General features: G+C 41.9%; 1 protein-coding gene across 2 annotated transcripts in view; it reads right to left on the reverse strand.

Moving 5' to 3' along the window:
* The window catches only part of LOC106610817 (runt-related transcription factor 3-like), a 62,825-nt gene that overhangs the window by 29,982 nt on the left and 9,078 nt on the right, over positions 1-23,765 (reverse strand). The window contains exons 3-5 of one of the 2 annotated variants that reach the window (XM_082955641.1): positions 2,588-2,829; positions 1,410-1,566; positions 57-176 (exon numbers count right to left, since the gene is read on the reverse strand). In XM_082955641.1, the coding sequence (XP_082811767.1) occupies positions 57-176; positions 1,410-1,566; positions 2,588-2,829 (519 nt within the window). The remainder of the gene's footprint in view (positions 1-56; positions 177-1,409; positions 1,567-2,587; positions 2,830-23,765) is intronic. The other variant, XM_082955642.1, reaches the window with a different exon arrangement.

Here is a 23,765-nt window from a genome sequence, read left to right on the forward strand (position 1 = left end):
CAGCTCCTGATATAGCAGTACATTAGACTTCTGACAAGACAAATATTCTCATGTACCCTGTAAGTACTCACGTCTGGGTTCCCTGGGCCCATCCACAGTCACTTTAATGGCACGGTGGTAGGTGGCCACCTGAGGGGGACCGGTGAAGACGGTGATGGTCAGAGTGAAGCTCTTTCCTGGGTTAGACAGAATAGAGAGGGACTTGGTAAGTGAAATGCATCAGTAGGACATAGATTCAGGAGGAACATCGTGTGAGGGTTTATAGGCTTGGTTAATTCATTGTGGAAATAAACAGATTTTTGTGGAACAAACACTTTGGTAATAACCACCACAGTCAACTTGCTGAATTAAAATTGCCTTCTGATATGCCTCCCTTTTAAGTTTGTGAATTAAAGGGACCACCTCTTTGATGAGCTGAAATGTTGGCATGATTTGAATTATTGAGAGAATGTGTTCCAGATTCTCCGAAAGGCTTACAGCAACAGTTTATTGTTCAACGAGGCCGATTGTTGCACGAGCATCCTTGAGCTCTCCATCTGCATGAAAGGCGTGGGGAGAGCGCTGGATCATGCAACGGTCCGTTTTTCATCTCAGGCTATGAAGCGGCGCTTTAATAAAAACAAGGCATGGCCTATCTTGTTAAAGAGACTGTTGGGGAAAAAGGAATCCTGGGGTGGGATAATTGACTACAAAAATGAAAGAAACTACTAGAGCGTTTTGCATTCATCAGTCGGCAACCTTTTAAAGTGGGAATGCGCGGGCCAGGAGGAAGGAGAGGGAAGAGAGACGGTTCTGGTGGAATGTCAGTTATGTGAGCGCTAGTTTTTAAAGGTGTGTAAACAAGCAAGTCCCAAGCCTTGAATTGAATATTCTGGTCCAGGCATTTTAGTGATTTGGACATGTAAAGACAATGGTAAAATGTTCATATAATATACAGGCTGCGGCTACCAACCAGATCATCTATTGAGAGGGACGTGCGTGATGGTCAATTATAGAAAGAACTGTGGTAATGCCTCAGCATTAGGCTGTAGTTTGAAATTGGACTTCGCTCTTTGTCCATTAAGCATTATCAAACGAAATATTAACATTTGGAATAATTATATTGTGCTCTGGATTTCCTCTCTTCCAATAAACACTGGTAATGGTGGTGCGCTCTTTAAAGCTATTACACCAGGAGATGAATTTCGACGTGGTTTTCATCTGATTCTCACGTCCCCTGACCTTTTTATTTTATCCATTAATTTATTTGATCACTTTCTTTGTTTAAAATCGATTACCAAAATGAGGTGTACTCAGGCTATAGTTTTGCAAGTCAGTGCAATGACGCATGCAGGGAGGTGTTTTGTATGTGAAGTAAACTCTTCATTATTAATGATGTAAGATAGAGGTGCGTGTCTCCTTCCGCTCACCTCGTCCGCTCCTGCCCACGAACCGCAGGTCGTTAAAGCGGGCGACCTGGTTCTTCATCACCGCAGACGCGTTTCTAAGCTCCGCTGAGTAGTTCTCGTCGTTCCCCGCCATCACTGTGACCAATGTCCCGTCGGGCACATCACCGAGTGCGACAACCTGTGAGAACACAACGCGGTCAACCTGGATCACCATGCTGAACAAACACAGACTACACCAAACCACATCCGGTGGAAGAAAAGAAAACGAACCATAAAACTAAAATATTAGACCTGATTTCCAATCCATTAAAAAATGAATTTTATATTTAGTTAGAAAATATTTGGGTCCAAATACAAAGGCCTATTGTGCTATAGGGGGGTTAAATTACATGGTAAGATGCTTCCTTGAAGCAAGCTTGCAATTGAAACACTTAATATTTGAAGCTATGGAAATTACTTTTACATTTGATCGGCCTATATCCAAATCGCTTTCAAAAAGAATGTTAGCACATTTTAATAAATAAGAATACGATCTCAACAAGCTTTTTTACATTTGGATGTGATACAATAAAATATATTTAGGCTATTTTACAAAACATTACACTTTTAGCCCACGAATTCTATCACTTACTGGTGTATAAATATAATTGATAACGTGCAGTGAAGCATCGTTTCATTGCTTCGAAATATGCAGATTTTATTCTGCACTGAAAGGCCTTTCAAAATAGCAATTTAATAATAACTAGCTTACCAACTATAATTAATTAATTGTATTATTATCATTATTATTACTAAATTATAATTATTTGTATTATGTTGTATGCTAATTGTTCCTTCATTGTATGCAGGCCTATTTGCAGTTCGTGCAAATCCAAACACTAGGCTATGTAAATGTCATATTCAATTGGGTCAAATGCAACAACAACAAAAAACAAACAAAAAAAAATATCACTTCGGTAGGCCACTAGGATTTTGACAACTTGATTTAATGAAATTATTTATATTACATAACATGGCTCTGCGTAAACGTTGTGATACTAATACCAGTTTATGCCCTGTTGGCTACATGAAGCTCAAGAAAGCTTAAAAATGGCATTTGACACTTGAGCCCAAATTATTCTGCGGTAGCCTACAGTAATACATCATTAGGTCGTTCATTATTTTATAAGTGCCCATGTGTAATTAGTAATTTGCCTTACCTTGAAAGCCACAGGGAGTGTCTTGTTGCATCTCCAGTGTGAGGGCAGGACAGAGCAGAGGAAGTTTGGGCTGTCCGTCCGGACCAGTTCGCCAGCGTGGTCTGACAGGACGTCCACCACATTCCTGGCCTCGGGTCGTGTCCTCAGTGGTCCAGGGGTGCCCATGGTCCCGCTGCCGTCTCCAATCTTGCTGCAGGGGAACGACGTGGAGGGCGGTGTGAACCGTCTGGTGGTGGTAGGGTCTACGGGAATATGCATCACAACAGCTTGGGTCACGGCCACTTCTCAATGGGTTTTGACGAGTGTTCGGGGCTCTTTTTTTTTTTTAAAAGAATATGTGTATTTTCTCGTTCTCTGACACTTGCTCCTTTGCTCTCGGCGAAGTCCAGCGGTTTACGCGATGATGGAGCTGAGTGTACGCAGCCCCCGGTTAATCTATCACGATGAGTCCTGGACTGTCCAGTGTGTATAGAAGATGTACCTTGCAGAGACGATAAAGTTTAATGGTTGCGTGTTATATCATCTGCTCAGGATGTAGCTACCTGACAAACATCAAGTTGGTTTCTGTTTCTCACGGACTACAAAAAAAAAAAAAGAAACCGCAAACTCCGATTCTAACCTCTTTCTCACTGTGCTCTGTTCTGGTTGCCTATGCTATGGCTCACTTTCTATTCTGCACTATTCAGCACTTGATGCGACGCCCCTCCACACTACAACTTTGGCCGCATATTAGAAAATAAAGGTCTAAGGCAAACTATAAAATCCAGTCGTTTTTGCAATATTCACGGAAGCTGACGATTCGAGTGCTGCTTGTTTGCGCTTCAACTTCACAGCAGAATTTTCTCAATCTTGTTTCACCCTCGGTGACTGAATGAGCTCCTTCAATTGAATTATGCTCACCGAGTCTCGCCAAAGTAGGCTACAGTGTACTCAGTAATTCACAGTTCTCGACGCAGAGTTCTCGACGCAGAAGTCCGATGGTTACACGCGGACGTCAAGTGAAGAACTGACTTTATATTCAATGATTTTTGTTCCTCGGTATCAAATGTCCTGCCACTTGCCACATATTATCCTTAATGAAGCTAAAAAAGTAAGTCGAGATCCCAAAACTATTTTCTTGTGAACTATTCTCTCTCTAGGTTGAAATAGGCGCTTGACTGAGTGGTGGTGCGAGAGTGAAGACTGCCGTGGTATTATTTACTCAAGTCATTTTACTGTTTAGTGGTTGGAGTGTGCGGATGACTTCGACCAATGAGTCGCCTGGGTTGGGCTTTCTTTCATTAGACCAATCAACGTCTCCGGAATATAAGCGAAGTGAAAGCGCTCTCTCCTTACTCTGTCATACGCACACGATGTTGTTGACAGGCTACGTATCTTGTGCTTAGTTAGGCTACATGTATACTTAAAATTACAGCAACTCTTCTCATGCATTCATTAGAGTGCTGGAATTACATCCGGCATCGCGGCTGAATGGTGAAGTTATAATGCTAAATAAAAGTTAGGCCTGTTTGTTAATTGAAGATTTAAACACGTCGTGTTATGATTGATCAGTCTTCCTTCTTTATGCCTATATATATATGACACATGCAAAATGACATAAGCTACTACCTTCGAAGAAATAGAATCACATAATGCATTATGATTATATTAGCACATCACCGCAGTGTGTTTACATACAGTGTGAAAAGAAAACAATAATTCAATCTGGCGCATTTATTTGGTGACTGCAGAAGAGACATTTAGGGAAACATATACCATTAATATTTCATGAGAAGTAGGCCAGTCATATAATGTAGCGTAGGCCTACTTATGGTATTTTTATGGGCCTATACTCACTATTAGCAAAATGTGGTTTTAATAAAATGAATAGGCTGCTACTTCTGAATGCAGAATTGTCAATCAACTGCAATGTGCTATTTATCATGTCAGGAGTTCATGCACCTTTCAAATGACATATGGTTTATTGATCAATATGAATTGTGAATTTGATATGATTTTCCCATCCTTGTCCCTGCAATTCACTCCTGCTTTTTCAGAGAACATCAAAGTGTTCTATGGATAAATGTTTTTTGTTTAGTATTATGTAATATAAAGTAATAGACTTGGGCTAGATTAAATGAACCGTAGTGCTGCTAGGGTTAGAGACCTATTGACATAATATGTGGAATTAGCAATATACTTTTTGTTCTCGTTCTTTTCCTTTTAAAATATTATTTGTTACTACCATATCCAAGGAAATGGGCTGAATTAGGCTAATGATGAGTACTATAAATAAATAATATTGGCCTCCATTTTACACAATATGCATAGTAGGTGGATCTTTGTAAATATAGCCTATATAATTATATATCATTGTCTTATCACTTTCATTCGATCACGCCAAATTGAAACTTATAGGCTTACATAACAACTACAATTGTGCCAAGTACAGTAACCACAGGCAATTGTTAATTGGAATTCCATCAAGGTTACTATGTACTGCACAAGAAACGACACCCTGTTCTCTCCTTCTCAGGCAATGATGGCTCTCAGGCGCTAGTTGGCGCAATTTGTCTTTGTCAAGTGGACCTGCCTTCAGTACAGAGGGGGTCTGGAGAGAGAAACGGCATTTATACCATCAGAGAAATTAGAAATAACAACATATATACTATATACCTGCACCGAGACGAGAAAATGTGAGTCATAGACGACCTATTATCACCTGTGTCGAACTTTTTTTAGTTGTTGAAAATTCATCAGAAATTGTACTCGGGATCCCAAATAATGATATTTACATTATTTTCTGAATTGAATTATAGGCTTCTAGGGGGAAGTAAAAATCACTCAAGCTTTATTCGTTTAATGTCATCTTATTCTTTCTAATCAAGTTATGAATAAATGTGTTGTTTTACTCCCATAGCCTATCATTTCGATTAAGGACGTGGATTTTGTTTTAGAAATTTGACTTTTTTTCCACCGCAGGTGTATGGAGGGATATTTACCATTTTGTCCAACGCACAATAAATGGTGGAATAAACAAAGATATGACTGTATAGCCCACATATCAAATAACAGTTATTTAGTAAGCATACAAAAGTAAGCAAAAAACATTATGGCGATTACCTACAATTACATTCGATATAGCCCTAGAGTACATATTAATCCAAATCCAAAATTAAAATTAAATGTCAAATATTTGTGGATAACTTGTTTATTAAATCAAGAGGTATTTGATTGTTGGGGCTACTTTGTGGTGTTAAATGATCCATAGATGCACACCAACCACAAAGATATTAAAAACCGCTCCCATCAGAATTATGTCAGAAATGAATAACACAAAACACATCCAGGGATGGAATAATGCTTTGCAACGATTCATTGATGCAGGCTGTTACAATTTATCTACCAAAGTGTGGATCTAAGGTCAATTTACCTACCAAAGTGGGGATCTAAGGTCAATTTACCTACCAAAGTGGGGATCTAAGGTCAATTTACCTATCAAAGTGGGGATCTAAGGTCAATTTACCTATCAAAGTGGGGATCTAAGGTCAATTTACCTATCAAAGTGGGGATCTAAGGTCAATTTATTCGCCTTCAATTTTTTCAAATACTGTTTAGTTGCAGGCAGTAGGCTATATATTATTGCGTTATTGAAGTTAATTCCCAATGCGATTACTAATGTAGGTTAATAGTGTTTGATATATAATTATGCATGACAATAATTTGACTACTCATAATTACACTATTTAAATATACATTTAAATGTATTTTTCACACTTATGTTCAATATACTAAGTGTGTGTGTGTGCGCGCGCGCGTGTACGTTTCTTCTGTTGTTGTTTATTTTAGATAGTAAGGAAATTGTGGTAAGGAAGGGATGGGAGTGGGTTTAGATGTACCCTTCATTTTCTTCATTATACTGATGTCAGTCAGACAGATACGAAGCCAAAGTATTGCGGGTAGAGTGGCGAGGGAGATGGGATGAGAAAATTATACACTCTTCACGCCTGCCAAGGCCGAGACCGTTAGGAGGGAAGCCATTTAAATCATATTTTAACAACACGAATTGGCGTCAAACACATTGATAACAATTATCACACAGCCATAGCCTGTCTATACAGTGCCTTCAGAAAGTATTCACACCCCTTGAATTTTTCCACATTTCGTTGTGTTACATACTGCCTGAATTTAAAATGGATTGCATTTAGATTTTTTTTATCACTGGCCTACACACAATACCCCATAATGTCAAAATGTAATTATGTTTTTCGAAAATTGTACAAATTAATATAAAATGAAAAGCTGAAATGTCTTGAGTCAATAAGTATTCAACCCCTTTGTTATGGCAAGCCTGAATAAGTTCAGGAGTAAAAATGTGCTTAACAAGTCACATAGTAAGTTGTTTGGACTCACTCAGTGTGCAATAATAGTGTTTAACATGATATTTTAAATGACTACCTCATCTCTGCTACTCTGTACCCCACACATACAATTAACTGTAAGGTCCCTCAGTCAAGCAGTGAATTTCAAACACAGATTCAACCACAAATTCCAGGGTGGTTTTCCAATGCCTTGCAAAGAAGGCCACCTATTGGTAATGGGTAAAAAATAAAGCAGACATTGAATATCCCTTTGAGCATGGTGAAGTTATTAATTACACGTTGGCTGGTGTATCAATACACCCAGTCACTACAAAGATACAGGTGTCCTTCCTAACTCAGTTGCCAGAGAGGAAGGAAACAGCTCAGGGATTTCACCATGAGGCCAATGGTGACTTTAAAACAGATACAGTTTAATGGCTGTGAAAGGAGAAAACTGAGGATGGATCAACAACATTGTAGTTACTCCACAATACTAACCTAAATGACAGTGAAAAGAAGGAAGCCTGGACAGCAGTGTTTCCCAAACTCGGTCCTCAGGACCCCAAGGGGTGCACGTATAGTTTTTTTCCCTATCACTACACAGCTGATTCAAATAATGAACTCATCATCAAGCTTTGATTATTTGAATCAGCTGTGTAATACTAGGGCAAAAACCAAAACGTGCACCCTTTGGAGTCCCCAGGAGCGAGTTTGGGAAACGTTGCGTACAGAATAAAAATATTCAAAACATGCACTAAGGTAAAACTGCAAAAAAATGTGTCAAATAAGTTTACTTTATGTCCTGAATACAAAGCATTATGTTTGTGGCAAATACAACACATAACTAAGTACCACTGCTCATGTTTTCAAATATGGTGGTGTATGCATCATGTTATAGGTCTGCTTGTCATTTGCAAGGACTAGGGAGTTTTTTAGGATAAAAATGTACGGTATAGAACTAATCACAGGCAAAATCCTAGAGGAAAACCTGGTTCAGTCTGCTTTCTAACAGACACTGGGAGACAAATTCCTCTTTCAGCAGGACAATAACCTAAAACACAAGGCCAAATATATAATAGAATTGATTACCAAGATGACATTGAATGTTCCTGAGTGGACTCGTTTAAAAAAAAAAATTGTCTTGAAAATCTATGGCAAGACTTGAAAATGGCTGTCTAGCTATGATAAACAACTAACTTGACAGAGCTTGAAGAATTTTTGTAAGAATAATGTGCAAATATTGTACATTGTACATCTCTTCGAGACTTGCCCAGCAAGACTGATTCTAACATGTATTGACTCAGTGGGTTGAATACTTGTCTAATCAAGATATATTAGTGTTTTATTTTTCATATATATTTTTTTTACAAATGTTAGAATGACAATTAAATCCATTTGAATCCCACTTTGTAACACAACAAAATGGGGTTTGAATACTTTCTGAAGGCACTTCTGCTAGGCGGTTGTCTAGAGTGCAGACTGCATAGTGATGTGAGACCTCAACCGGGTGAGCTGTCAGCAAACCTGTTTCTTTACGAAGAGAGAAAAGTCTTAATTGCCACAACCACGCTAAATGACCTCAAAGATCAAGGCGTGTGGCTTTTGGAGAACAAGGGACATTTTGTCTAAAACAGGTCTTTCTTCTAATTCTAAAGTCATATGCCTAATATCTTCTGAGTTTATATCTGAGTAATTAGAAAGTAACTATTCAACCAACTGTTGAATATAATAATAACTATAATAATATGATCTTAAAATGTAAATGCTATATGATCTTACAATGTAGGCTAAATGCTATTAGCTGAAGCTGCAGGGTGCATATTTCAGGACCTCATGTCTGCCTATCATTGTCCGCTATTTTGAGCCAATGAAAGAACTAAAGTGGGACAATGACATTGGCGTCATTTCAGTCGTCCTCCTGCCTCTGTTTATTATTAATATATGACCACACGACCAGCTACCCTGCGCAGTGGTAACATGCGCTTCGGGTTCCCGTCATATTTATACTCCTGCATTGCAACACTCAGTTTCTATAGTTTTAAGTGGGTTCAGCTCAACCGAACGCAGAACTCCTGGAGGATGTCTAACCCCAGACCCACCTCACACAGAAGATAGACTCGTTTTTACCCTCTACTTTTAAAACCCAGAGTTTTCAGCACTAGCCTCTATAGGCCCAGTCAAAACACTACATGCCTCCAGTTTGGAAAGAGTTTTGGGGGTTAGAGTAAGAAAGGTTAGCGAGAGCTCCAACCAAAATGAATAGATTCCTATTTAAGTTTCCTCCTTTAAATCATATTAACTCTTACTGTGCACTGGCATATAAACCTCCAGCCCTTCTGTCCCCCTTTGTTTTCAAGAACTTAGGACCAAATTACCTTCAAGGTTTTCAAAAGAGAAAGCACAAGCCTTTGAAAGCATCACACACTTTCAGCCCTTTCATTCCCACTTGAGGCATGGTTTCAAACGAGCGTACTCAGGCCTGCCTTGCCCTGCAGTCGCCAACCAACACCCCGAAACCATGGAAGATCAAGGGGAGTGGCAAAGTTTTCTTCCTCTCCATTTTCATATGGTTTGGCTAATAATGAGACAGAATGTAAAAGCTAATAGTTTGAATATCATCCCCATTAGCTGAGAAACCCATACAAGCCTTTGAGGTGTAAACCTATACCCGATGCTATCATGCCCGCCACCCAGCCATATCTCCCATGGCTGATGTCACTTTAAAGAGGCTTTGATGGGGAGACACTTTCAGATATGTGAGGAGATACAAAAGTGAAATGTTCATTCTAAATATGTATATGAATAACCACATAAACACATGAGCTATTTTCAGGCGTGTGCACATGTGCCATTGGAGGGGATCTTTTCTTTTGAAAAAGTGGGCTATGGGGCAATTAGAAATAGTTTGAGGTTAAATGATGACATAAGACAAAGATTTCTATCTTTAGCGGCTGTGGCGGTCGCACATTTCTGTACATTCACAAATTACAGGGCGAGTCTGGCCCTCAACCCACCGAATGCATTCCTTCCGAAAAGTGACTGCTCGAATTTCAGCCGGGGGTTTTCTGCTCAGTGGAAATATGAGTGTTCTGAATGGACGACTCCTATGAAATGGCGATTTATTCCTCTCGGATTAAATGAGCTCTACATTTGGGATCAGGGTATTTTTTGGGACCAATAATGAATTCTGTGGTATACTTGAAATGCCAGAGCTGTCGTTTTTGAAACGCAGTTTGCTATGAAATGGACTTCTGCTGCTTGATATGACAAGAGCGTCAGGGATTAGTTTTCCAAGCATGACGTAAGTCATCAAAGCATTCTGTCCCTCGTCCCAAAGCCAAATCATATTGTAGCATTTGGATGTTTACACACAGACTATAGAGAGACTTTTAGAAGTAATCCTTCACAGAGAAACTGGGTAAGGATTGTTTCATTTTGTATGGGGATTCTGAGCTCCGATTGCTGATGTTTTCTCAAATGATGATTAAATAATGTGTCAGCACATTGCAGTTGGTGGTCATTGTTGTCCATTATGATGTAGACCAGCAAATAGGAGCCACGTTTCTAGTTTTTTATCATACCTTCTCAGATCTAAAGTGTTAGCCAATTACTACTTCATCATATGATGTTCCATTTAGCTGCTTCAGATACGAGCACCACAACTCCTTTATTGAGATTACACAATCTTTCTTTGCTAGTGACTTTAAACTAATTTGGGGTAAATCACAAATTGAATACTGTAGGCCTTCACTTGAGTATATGCATGTGATGCATGAGAAAGTCACGGTCTTATTGGGGATTCGTTTAGGCAGTCAGAATATATATCCCATAAAATGATGAATGAGTCTGTAACATCTCCAAAACCAGCAGCTAATTACTATGTAACCATGACGAGCTGAAATAGTGCAGTCACAGAGGTAGACAACCAGCACATTCAGCTCATGCATCTTTAATCCACAGCCTACATGTTTTAAAAGGTGCGGAGTGTAGCCAAGGGCTTATTAAAGTCAAATAATGGCGGTTGGGGTTGTCTCTGTCTTGTCTCTGGGCGCTACAGCTAGCTACAGTAACTGAGTGAAGACATTGGTCGCAATGAAGAGGCCAATCAGATCACTGTTATCAACATTCTCTGAGACATTTGACATTTAACTTTCAGCACTTGAGAGAGAAATAGGACAAACACCAAATTGAGACTCTGCATGTAGAATTCTGAAAAAATATCCTCGGTGTACAACGTAAAACACCAAATAATGCATGCAGAGCAGAATTAGGCCGATACCTACTAATTATCAAAATACAGAAAAGAGACGTTAAATTCTGCAACCACTTAAAAGGAAATGATTCCCAAACCTTTCATAACAAAGCCATCATCTACAGAGAGATTAACCTGGAGAAGAGTCCCCTAAGCAAGCTGGTCCTGGGGCTTTGTTCACAAACACAAACAGACTCCACAGAGCCCCAGGACAGCAACACAATTAGACCCAACCAAATCATGTGAAAAACAAAAAGATAATTACTTGATACATTAGCAAGAATTAACAAAAAACAGAGCAAACTAGAATGCTATTTGGCCCTAATCAGAGAGTACACAGTGGCAGAATACCTGACCACTGTGACTGACCCAAACTTAAGGAAAGTTTGGACTATGTACAGACTCAGTGAGCATAGCCTTGCTATTAAGAAAGACCGCTGTAGGCAGACCTGGCTCTCAAGATAAGACAGGCTATATGCACACTGCCCACAAAATGAGGTGGAATCTGAGCTGCACTTCCTAACCTCTTGCCAAATGTATGACAATATTATAGACACATATTTCCCTCAGATTACACAGATCCACAAAGAATTATAAAAACAAAACAAATTTGGATAAACTCACATATTTATGGGAGTGAAATACCACAGTGTGCCATCATAGCAGCAATATTTGTGACCTGTTGCCACAAGAAAAGGGCAACCAGTGAAGAACAAACTCCATTGTAAATACAACCCATATTTATGTTTATTTATTTGGCCTTTTGTACTTTAACTATTTGCACATAATATGACATTTGTAATGTCTTTATTCTTTTGGAACTTTTGTGAGTGTTATGTTTACTATGAATTTGTATTGTTTATTTCACTTTTGTTTATTATCTAGTTCACTTGCTTTGACAATGTTAACATATGTTTCCCATGTCAATAAAGCCCTTAAATTGAATTGAGAGGGAGAGAGAGAGCCTCTCCTCTAGAGGGGGCTGCTGCAGACGTGACTCGGGGTGAGGTGACTGTACTGTATGTTCTCCTGTAGTAGTACTCATATACTCTCCTTCTGATATGCCCTAGTATGTGTCCAATTCTTCTAAAGGCTGCACTAAACCAGACAAAAAAGTACTACACCATAACTATTGCATAATAATTCAATTAGGTAGCATGAAATTTATAGGTATACAAAGATCAATTGATTTGTTGGTAGTGTGACCTCAAATTGACATGCTTTATCAATAGCAGATCAAAGATGATGTGTAAGAAATAGTTTCAAGTCGTGCGTGTTTGATTTAAAGGTTTAGATGAGGGTGTAGGGTTTACTCCGTGGTTAGACCCCACCCCTGTCACCCCTGTCACCCCTGTCACCCCTGTCCTTAGTAGCAGTTCAAGGGGACAACTCCAGGCCTGCCCTGAGGACTCTCTCTGTGAACTCTCATGTCACCATTGGTCCGCCCTCACACATCATCTGTCGGGTACACTCGCTCCACGATGACAGTTAGAAGGCTGTGATGTGGTTATGCGTGGTGTTTATTCATTGGAAAGCCACTAAGAGTACCATTGGATGAGAAAGTCACAAAAAGAGCTGTGTTATTTTAGGAGCATGTTTGGTTGAGTTTTGTTCTAGTTGGTTGCGTGTGAGTTGTGGGCCCTTTCTTGCCGAGCGAGCGGATCCAGTATGATGTATTGTTGAGGGCAGTAGACTGTTGACCTGACCTGAAGGTTGCCTCATCAACTCCCTTATGCTGCCACGTCTGATTAGGCTTTGAACCATGTTTGGTATACATTGACGTCATTTTGTAATTGGTAAATCATACACTTCAACTTGTGCACTCTGCAAACTTGAAGAGACTTGTTTATCCTCCAATAGGAATATTTTGCTTCATGGTGAAGTAGCTGATTGTATTTAGAGTGATCCTTACTTGGCCCTAACTGTCCATGACCTTAGTCTCTAAATGTGTCTCATGAATGCACCAACTCATCCGCCTCTGAGGTTTTTAGTATGACGTGTAATCATTTCTCTTCTTTCTTTGTCTCTTTGTCTGTCTATAAGTTTGTCTGTCTGTGCAGGCACCCCATCCCAGTGTTTCTTCCTCTCTCTGGTGAGTTCTTCTGATGCAAGGAAGGCAATCTGTAATCTGTAGTAATTGCATGTTGCAGAAAAACATTTTTCCGCTGTGGTAATCGCTGCAATATGTGCCTCGGCATTGCCAAAATGACAGCAGCCCCACCCCCACCCCCACCCCCAACACACAGACACACACACACACACACACACACACACACACACACACACACACACACACACACACACACACACACACACACACACACACACACACACACCCACACACCCGACTGGCTGACTCACTCCGGCTAGCCTCAGCCAACTGTGTCCGGCTACAGGAGCCGTGATCCCAGCCTCCTCTGGATGGGGGAGATACGGTAGACAGACGGCTGTAGAATACAGAGGAACTAACTGGCAGGCAGCACACCTGTGGCAGCAGCAGCAGCATCACGCTACATTCACCTTCAGCAGCAGATTTATAGTTCCTCCCAGTGACAGTTTAACTGCCATACCACACCACTGCCAGAGCCCTGCCAGAGCCAGATCACAGCTCTAGCTAGCCTCAGCTACCACACGCAGGCTGAGGCCAGGGACAGGGAGGCAGCTCCAATTCTATGTCTGTGTGGTAGAGTATTCAGAATGTGTTTTGTTGCGCATCGCACAAATAGGCTAAAAGGATATTATGAACATACCGATTTTCTGTTTCTTTGATAGTTATTCTTGCGAACGGATTCCCTTTTGTTATTTTCCTTAAAATTTGCTTTGCTTAATTATTGTTAATAGGCATAATTGAGCCACTGGTGAGGAATTCTGTGAATCGAGCTAAGGTCAGATAAAGGTAGATATGTCTGCTGCTTCGGGATGTGGCTGGGCTGTTGATGCATGTTTATCAAGCCATCGTCCACCACTCCACCACACTACCACTCTAAAACTCCAACACTCCACCACTAACAATCCAACACTCTAAAACTCCAACACTCCACAACACTACCACTCTAAAACTCCAACACTCCACCACTAACAATCCAACACTCTAACACTCCAACACTCCACAACACTACCACTCTAAAACTCCAACACTCCACCACTAACAATCCAACACTCTAAAACTCCAACACTCCACAACACTACCACTCTAAAACTCCAACACTCCACCACTAACAATCCAACACTCTAACACTCCAACACTCCACAACACTACCACTCTAAAACTCCAACACTCCACCACTAACAATCCAACACTCTAACACTCCACCACTAACAATCCAACACTCTAACACTCCAACACTCCACCACTAACAATCCAACACTCTAAAACTCCAACACTCCACAACACTACCACTCTAAAACTCCAACACTCCACAACTAACACTCCAACACTCTAACACTCCAACACTCCACCACACTACCACTCTAAAACTCCAACACTCCACCACTAACAATCCAACACTCTAACACTCCAACACTCCACAACACTACCACTCTAAAACTCCAACACTCCACCACTAACAATCCAACACTCTAAAACTCCAACACTCCACCACTAACACTCCAACACTCTAACACTCCAACACTCTACCACTCTAAAACTCCAACACTCCACCACTCTACCACTCTAAAACTCCAACACTCCACCACTCTACCACTCTAAAACTCCAACACTAACACTCCACCACTCTAACACTCCACCACTAACACTCCACCACTAACACTCCACCACTCTGACACTCCACCACTCTGACACTCCACCACTCTGACACTCCACCACTCTAACACGTCACCACTAACATTCTAACACTCCACCACTCTAACACTCCACCACTAACATTCTAACACACCACCAGTCTAACACTCCACCACTAACATTCTAACACTCTACCACTCTAACACTCCACCACTAACATTCTAACACTCTACCACTCTAACACTCCACCACTAACATTCTAACACTCCACCATTCTAAAACTCCACCACTCTAAAACTCCACCACTCTTAACACTCCACCACTCTAACACTCCACCACTCTAAAACTCCACCACTCTAACACTCCACCACAAACACTCCACCACTCTATCACTCCATCACTCTAACACTCCACCACTCTAACACTCCACCACTAACATTCTAACACTACTCCACTCTAACACTCCACCACTAACATTCTAACACACCACCAGTCTAACACTCCACCACTAACATTCTAACACTCCACCACTCTAACACTCCACCACTAACATTCTAACACTCCACCACTCTAACACTCCACCACTAACATTCTAACACTCCACCATTCTAAAACTCCACCACTCTAAAACTCCACCACTCTAAAACTCCACCACTCTTAACACTCCACCACTCTTAACACTCCACCACTCTAACACTCCACCACTCTAACACTCCACCACTCTAACACTCCACCACTCTAAAACTCCACCACAAACACTCCACCACAAACACTCCACCACTCTAACACTCCACCACTCTAAAACTCCACCACTCTAAAACTCCACCACTCTTAACACTCCACCACTAGCACTCCACCACTCTAACACTCCACCACTCTAACACTCCACCACTACCACTCCACCACTCTAAAACTCCACCACTCTGACACTCCACCACTCTAACACTCCACCACTCTAAAACTCCACCACTCGGACACTCCACCCCTCTGACACTCCACCACTTTAAATCTCCACCACTCTGACACTCCACCACTCTAACACTCCACCATTCTAACACTCCACCACTCTAAAACTCCACCACTCTAAAACTCCACCACTCTGACACTCCACCACTGACACTCCACCACTCTAACATTCCACCACTCTAACACTCCACCACTCTAACACTCCACCACAATAACACTCCACCACTAACATTCGAACACTCCACCACTCAAAATCTCCACCACTCTAACACTCCACCACAATAACACTCCACCACTCTAACACTCCACCACTCTAACACTCCACCACTCTGACACTCCACCACGCTGGTTTGCTATGTGTGATTGGCCACCATTTCACCAATCCAACAAACAGCTTCTCGATGTGTAACTGTGGCTCGACTGTGGCCCATGTTTGCGAAGTCATTACGCACTGCATCACCACCCCTGTACCCAACACAGCCCCAAGACATGTTAGCTCACTGATGCTGCACTTCCTCACACTCCACACTGGGTAACCACACACCTATGGTGGGCAGGGACAAAAGTAATGCCATGAGACATTTATAGATTCAGTGTACAGACACTGTGATTACATCCAGACTATCCACAGTGAGGTGAGCAACCCTTTCCTCTCTGAACTGCTGCCTGGTGCCCTGCTGCACAGCACTGCCTATCAAACCACCCAGCAGTTGAACTTCCCTCTGTGTATTAAATGGTCTCTGAGAGATCAAACGTGTCACCCTGACGAGAAGAGGAGACAGCTCGGAGCTCTGGAAGCCTTTCAGTCTGACAGCCAAACACGTTTGACTGGCAAACAGAGACATTTTTTCCCTTCCCCCTGCCAAAATGGGAGTCTGTCTGTGATCCTGTAGCTCGACATCGCACACAAATATAGAAGCGCAATGAGAGACCCAGCAAGGGGTGAACCCTAGCCCGCCGGCTCTGAAAATAAGTTGAGGCGTCCCTCTCGCACAAAGGCAAAGCCCCATAACTCAGTGTTTTCCCAAATGAAATCGCATGTGAACCGAATATTAGGAAGTGTGCATGGCTGCCAACAGCCGCCAAGCCATTATAGCTGGGCCTGTTAACCACATTTTCACCAGCAGACAATGCCCCTTTGTGCTCGTGTGTGGCTGTCCCCTCTGCCGGAACCCAGAGAGGAGCCCTGTACAATTAAACAGTGTGGATGAGGAGAGGGGAGCAGAGGAGAGGAGATGAGAAGAAAGATGGAGATTGGGGAGAGGAGAGCAGAAGAAAGGGGAGGAGAGGTGGAGAGGAAAGAGGATGTATAGAGTGGAGTGTCAGTTCTGTTCTCTAGTTAATTAGTCACAGTCGTGTCAGCAGGAGGCAGGGGAGCCTGCCTTCATGGCCAGAGGAACCTTTCATGTGGTTACTCACGGAATGCTGTTGTTCATTCCTTCCTGCAACAAAAGCCACATGTTTTTATTTTTTTGTAGCGTATAGGCTGTCCCCATGGAAATATGAAGGAACAAGACAAGGTATGTCACGTATGAGTGGTATGACTGCTAAGAAGAAAAAGGCTATCTGGTGAGGAATTCACCAAACAATCCTGACTGTGCCAATATGATCATCTTTGGTTCACGTTGTTAAATACATTTTGGACCATAAACTGGCCACCCCCCCCTTTGCCTTCAGAACACACTCACGCATTGTTGCCTACTGTAAAATACTTAAGTAAAAATACTTAAAAGTATAACTTAAGTAATGTAAATTATGTCTGAGTGTTGGAATGTGCCCTTGGCTATCTGCAAATAAACAAATAAAAATGCATTCTGGTTTGCCTAATATAAGGTTTTTTTTATATTTGAAGCAATGATATTTATTTTTAATACTTAAATATATTTAAAACCAAATACTTTTAGACTCTTAATCAAGTAGTATTTTACTAGGTGACTTTCAATTTCACTAGAGTCAAGTATCTTTACTTTTACTCAAGTATGACAATTGGGTACTTTTTCCACCACTGACTGTACTGTCTACACACACACGCACACGCACGCACGCGCATACGCACGCACGCACGCTCGCTCGCTCGTTCGTTGTCTATGCAGCTACCCTGCCCTGTTAAACTCCTTCATCCTTGTTTGGGTTTTTAACGGCGGTCATCCCAGGTTCTGTCACACATTCAAGTGTAAAGACGCCTCAAAGCATTTCTAGATATTGAAGTCGCATGTATTTCTCTTCACTGGAGTTCAATCTCCTCGGCCCTGTCTGGCTCACTGGAGAGCGAGACTAGAATAAAACAGTGACCCAGCGCCTGTTTCCAGACAACTGTCCATGGTACTTTCCACTGCAGACGTGAGACAACTCTGAAAGCAGCGAGCGACTGCACTGCGCCTGAAGGCTTTCATTCCGATGCAGGAAGGGCGTGGCTCCTCTCAGTCAGAGAGTTTAAAGAGTCTCACAGACAGAAATTATTTTCATCACCTGCAATAAAACCACTCTTTTGAACACAAAATCATTACTGTCAATCATCAAATTGAGCCCAATTGAGTTTGAAGGAAATCATGAGAAGAGACGAGACCAGCTGTCATCACTGTGATTTTACTTGAACTCTCGTCTCTTCTCTGAACTTTTACTGTGTCCGGACAGACGGACACTATCTCTCTCCATTGCATGCAGCTCTCTCTGTCTCTCTATGAGTTCCATGTGTCCATGTGGCTGAATGTTTCCTCTCATAATCTTTGTGACTAATCACTAGTGATGTTGCCCATGAGTGGTTAGCACCCTGCCCCATGCAGTGCAATGTAGCGTACTTTCCTCACTCTCTCTGTGACTCAGAGCCTCTGAGGAGCCCTAACTGCTCACTAATCCTCTGATTGCTGTGTTTGGCCCCTCGGGCTCCTCAGCGCCAGGGCGGGCCAGGCTAACGACAGGCTAACGACGACGACAAGGAGCGTTTATAAACCAAATCAGGAGGCTAGAGTCTGGCTTGTCGTGTGGTGATTAGCCTGATCAAACGCTCGCTAACAGCCTTCTAGTCCGCTGACTGACTGGTTGATTGTTCGCTGTGTCATTATGCTGATTAAAGGAGCCTCGGTCGGTCCCTAGCTACATGTAACACACGTCTTTCTGCTGGGTTGGTTAAGTTAGCAGAGGTAACCCTGCAGTAGTCTTTATCGTGCGTGAAAGCCAAGGGGATGGTGGATGAGATGGTGTGAAGATAAGAGGTTTTGTGTTGATGGTGAAATTAAGGTTCAGTGTAGGTTGTGTGGTCGCAAAAAGAGGAGTCTGGTTTGTGAGGCTTTACATCTCAGTGGTTTAACTCTCTGGTGATGGTCTGGTTTGTGAGGCTTTACGTCTCAGTGGTTTAACTCTCTGGTGATGGTCTGGTTTGTGAGGCTTTACATCTCAGTGGTTTAACTCTCTGGTGATGGTCTGGTTTGTGAGGCTTTACGTCTCAGTGGTTTAACTCTTTGGTGATGGTCTGGTTTGTGAGGCTGTACATCTCAGTGGTTTAACTCTCTGGTGATGGTCTGGTTTGTGAGGCTTTACGTCTCAGTGGTTTAACTCTCTGGTGATGGTCTGGTTTGTGAGGCTTTACGTCTCAGTGGTTTAACTCTCTGGTGATGGTCTGGTTTGTGAGGCTTTACATCTCAGTGGTTTAACTCTCTGGTGATGGTCTGGTTTGTGAGGCTTTACGTCTCAGTGGTTTAACTCTCTGGTGATGGTCTGGTTTGTGAGGCTTTACATCTCAGTGGTTTAACTCTCTGGTGATGGTCTGGTTTGTGTATGACAGCATATAAGAGGTACCTGATTTCTCACCACTGCCAGGGAGGACGGTTTCCATCACATTAATACAACCTGTATTTTTCCAATGCAAACAAAACGAAATAAATATGCATGTACAATCAAGTCTCTGTTATAATTAAGGTTTTAAAAAATTCTGTTTGTAAATTTACTACACCAGTATTAGTCATTTCAAGTCTGCGTTTACTCCAATTGTTGGTTGTCCTTGACTGTGATAAAAGCAGCAGGAGGCCATCTGTGATCTCTTACAGACTATTACACTGAGGTCAGACGGGATTGAGAGAGAGAGAGAATGATATGGTCATCACGTTGACACACTGTACAGCACTCCTCTCTGACTCACAGTCTGTATGTGTGTGTGTCTGTATGTTGTGTATGTATGTGTGTGTGTGTGTGTGTGTGTGTGTGTGTGTGTGTGTGTGTGTGTGTGTGTGTGTGTGTGTGTGTGTGTGTGTGTGTGTGTGTGTGTGTGTGTGTGTGTGTGTGTGTGTGTGTGTGTGTGTCCGTGAGAAGACTTTCAGAGCCAGACGGAGTGACCTAGAACCAGACAGAGAAGGGAGAGAGAATGGGAAGGGATAGAGAGACCACTTCTGCTCCATAGCCGAGAGGGGATTCCCTCGTGTAGGGCTTTCTGCTGAGTTTTTACAGAACTGAGCAGCTGGAGAGAAAGTACAGCAACAGATCCACACTAAGGTTACCTTAGGTCAGTCTTTTAGGGGGGGAAATGTATTCATATATTTCATTCTGCACAACTCATATTACATTGTTTTTTAGAATTCTTGTCATTCGTAGTAATCTTGTCATGTTTACTGTCAATGGGCATTTCAGTATTATGTTTCAGTATGCAAGCATTGTTGTTCATTTTTAACTACCCTTTTAACAAAAACTGTGCCTTGCCATGGTAACTACACTGAACAAAAATATAACGCAACATGCAACAATTTCAAAGATTTTAGTGAGTTACAGGTCATCTAAGGAAATCAGACAAATGAAATAAATTCATTAGGCCCTTATCTATGGATTCCACATGACCGGCAATACAGATATGCATCTGTTGGTCACAAATACAAATGACTTCGGTCGCCAGGTGTACGGTGTTTCCTCCGACACATTGTTGCGGCTGGCTTCGAGGTTAAGCGAGCAGTGTGTCAAGAAGCTGTGCGGCTTGGCAGGGTCGTGTTTTGGATGACTCTCCACCTTCGCCTCTCCCGAGTCTGTAGGGTAGTTGCAGCGATGAGACAAGATCGTAACTAACAATTGGATATCACGAAATTGGGGGAAAAAGGAGGTAAAGTATAAATAATTTAAAAAGTAGGGGCGTGGATCAGAAAACCCGTCAGTATTTGGTGTGACCACCATTTTCTTCAAGCAGTGTGACACATCTCCTTCGCATGGAGTTGATTGGGCTATTAATTGTGGCCTGTGGAATGTTGTCCCACTCCTCTTCAATGGCTGTGCGAAGTTGCTGGATATTGGCGGGAACTGGAACATGCTGTTGTGCACATCGATCCAGAGCATCTCAAACATGTTCAATGGGTCACATGTCTGGTGAGTATGTAGGCCATGGAAGAACTGGGACATTTTCAGCTTCCAGGAATTGTGTACAGATCCTTGCGACATGCTGAAACGTGAGGTGATGGCGGTGGATGAATGGCATGACAATGGGCATCAGGATCTCGTCACGGTATCTCTGTGTTTTCAAATTGCATTCAAATTGCCATGGATAAAATGCAATTGTGTTCGTTGTCCATAGCTTATGCCTGCCCGTACCATAACCCCACCGCAACCATGGGGCAATCTGTTCACAACATTGACATCAGCAAACTGCTTGCCCCCACACGACGCCATACACGCTGATACACCCGTGAATCTTCTCTAGCGTGCCAGTGGCCATCAAAGGTGAGCATTTGCCCACTGAAGTCGGTTACGACGCCAAAATGCAGTCAGGTCAAGACCCCGGTGAGGATGACTAGCACACAGATGAGCTTCCCTGAGACGGTTTCTGACAGTTTGTGCAGAAATTCTTCGGTTGTGCAAACCCACAGTTTCATCCTGGATGATCCCGCAGGTGAAGAAGCCGGATGTGGAGGTCCTGGGCTGGCGGGTTACACATGGTCTGCGGTTGTGAGGCTGGTTGGACGTGTTGGAGGTGGCTTATGGTAGAGAAATTAACATTCAATTATCTGGCAACAGCTCTGGTCAGCATGCCAACTGCACGCTCCCTCAAAACTTGAGACATCTGTGGCATTGTGTTGTATGACAAATCTGTGTAATGATCATGCTGTTTAATCAGCTTCTTGATATGCCACACCTGTCAGGTGAAATAATTATCTTGGTTAAGGATAAATTCTCACTAACAGGGATGTAAGCTTTTCGTGCGTATGGAACATTTCTGGGATCTTTTATTTCAGCTCATTAAACATGGGACCAACACTTTACATGTTGCATTTATATTTTTGTTCAGTATACATACTATGCATGTAAAAATTTCTAAAATCCTGTGGCTGGTAAAGCTGGCTGATTTCTTTTTGATTTTCCCATGATGTCAAGTAAAGAGGCACTGAGTTTGAAGGTAGGCCTTGAAATACATCCACAGGTACACCTCCAATTGGCTCAAATTATGTCAATTAGCCTATCAGAAGCTTCTAAAGCCATGACATCCTTTTCTGGAATTTTCCAAGCTGTTTAAAGTCACAGTCAACTTAGTGGATGTAAACTTCTGACCCACTGGAATTGTGATACAGTGAAATAATCTGTCTGTAAACAATTGATGGAAAAATGACTTGTGTCATGCACAAAGTAGATGTCCTAACCGACTTGCCAAAACTATAATTTGTTAACAAGAAATTTGTGGAGTGGTTGAAAAACGAGTTTTAATGACTCCAACCTAAGTGTATGTAAACTTCCGACTTCAACTGTAACATCCCTACACCACCACATATCCACAACACAAAATGTTCAATACCACCATACAACAATATCACAATGTGTGTATATGCATGTGTCTGTACCTTTGTGTGTGTGTCTCTTCACAGTCCCCGTTGTTCCATAAGGTGTATTTTTACCTGCTTTTTAAATCTGATTCTACTGCTTGCATCAGTTACCTGATGTGGAATAGAGTTCCATGTAGTCATGGCTCTATGTAGTACTGTGTGCCTCCCATAGTCTGTTCTGGACTTGGGGACTGTGAAGAGATCTCTGGTGGCATGTCTTGTGGGGTATGCATGGGTGTCCGAGCTGTGTGTAGTACACACAGCTCGGTACATTCAGCTTGTCAATACCTCTTACATAAACAAGTAATGATGAAGTCAATCTCTCTTCCACTTTGAGCCATGGAGAGATTGACATGCATGTCATTAATGTTAGCTCTCCGTGTACTTTTAAGGGCCAGCCATGCTGCCCTGTTCTGAGCCAGCTGCAATTTTCCCAAGTCCCTCTTTGTGGCACCTGACCACACTACTGAACAGTAGTCCAGGTGCGACAAAACCGGGGCCTGTAGGACCTGCCTTGTTGATAGTGCTGTTAAGAAGGCAGATCAGTGCATTATTATGGACAGACTTCTCCCCATTTTAGCTACTGTTGTATCAACATGTTTTGACCATGACAGTTTACAATCCAGGGTTACTACAAGCAGTTTAGTCACCTCAACTTGCTCAATTTACACATCATTCATGACGAGATGTAGTTGAGGTTTAGGGTTTAGTGAATGATTTGTCCCAAATACAATGCTTTTAGTTTTAGAAATATTTAGGACTAACTTATTCCTTTTCACCCATTCTGAAACTAACTGCAGCTCTTTGTTAAGTGTTGCAGTCATTTCAGTCGCTGTAGTAGCTGACGTGTATAGTGTTGAGTCATCTGCATACATAGACACACTGGCCTTACTCAAAGCCAGTGGCATGTTGTTAGTAAAGATTGAAAAAAGCATCTACTTTACTGTAATGTACTGTATTGTACTGTACTGAACTATAATCTACTTTACTGTAATGTACTGTATTGTACTGTACTGAACTATAATCTACTTTACTGTAATTGACTGTATTGTACTGAACTATAATCTACTTTACTGTAATGTACAGTATTGTA

The sequence above is a fragment of the Salmo salar genome, chromosome 09 (genome assembly GCF_965601325.2).
Source record: "Salmo salar chromosome 09, fSalSal1, whole genome shotgun sequence".
Classification (NCBI taxonomy): Eukaryota; Metazoa; Chordata; class Actinopteri; order Salmoniformes; family Salmonidae; genus Salmo; species Salmo salar.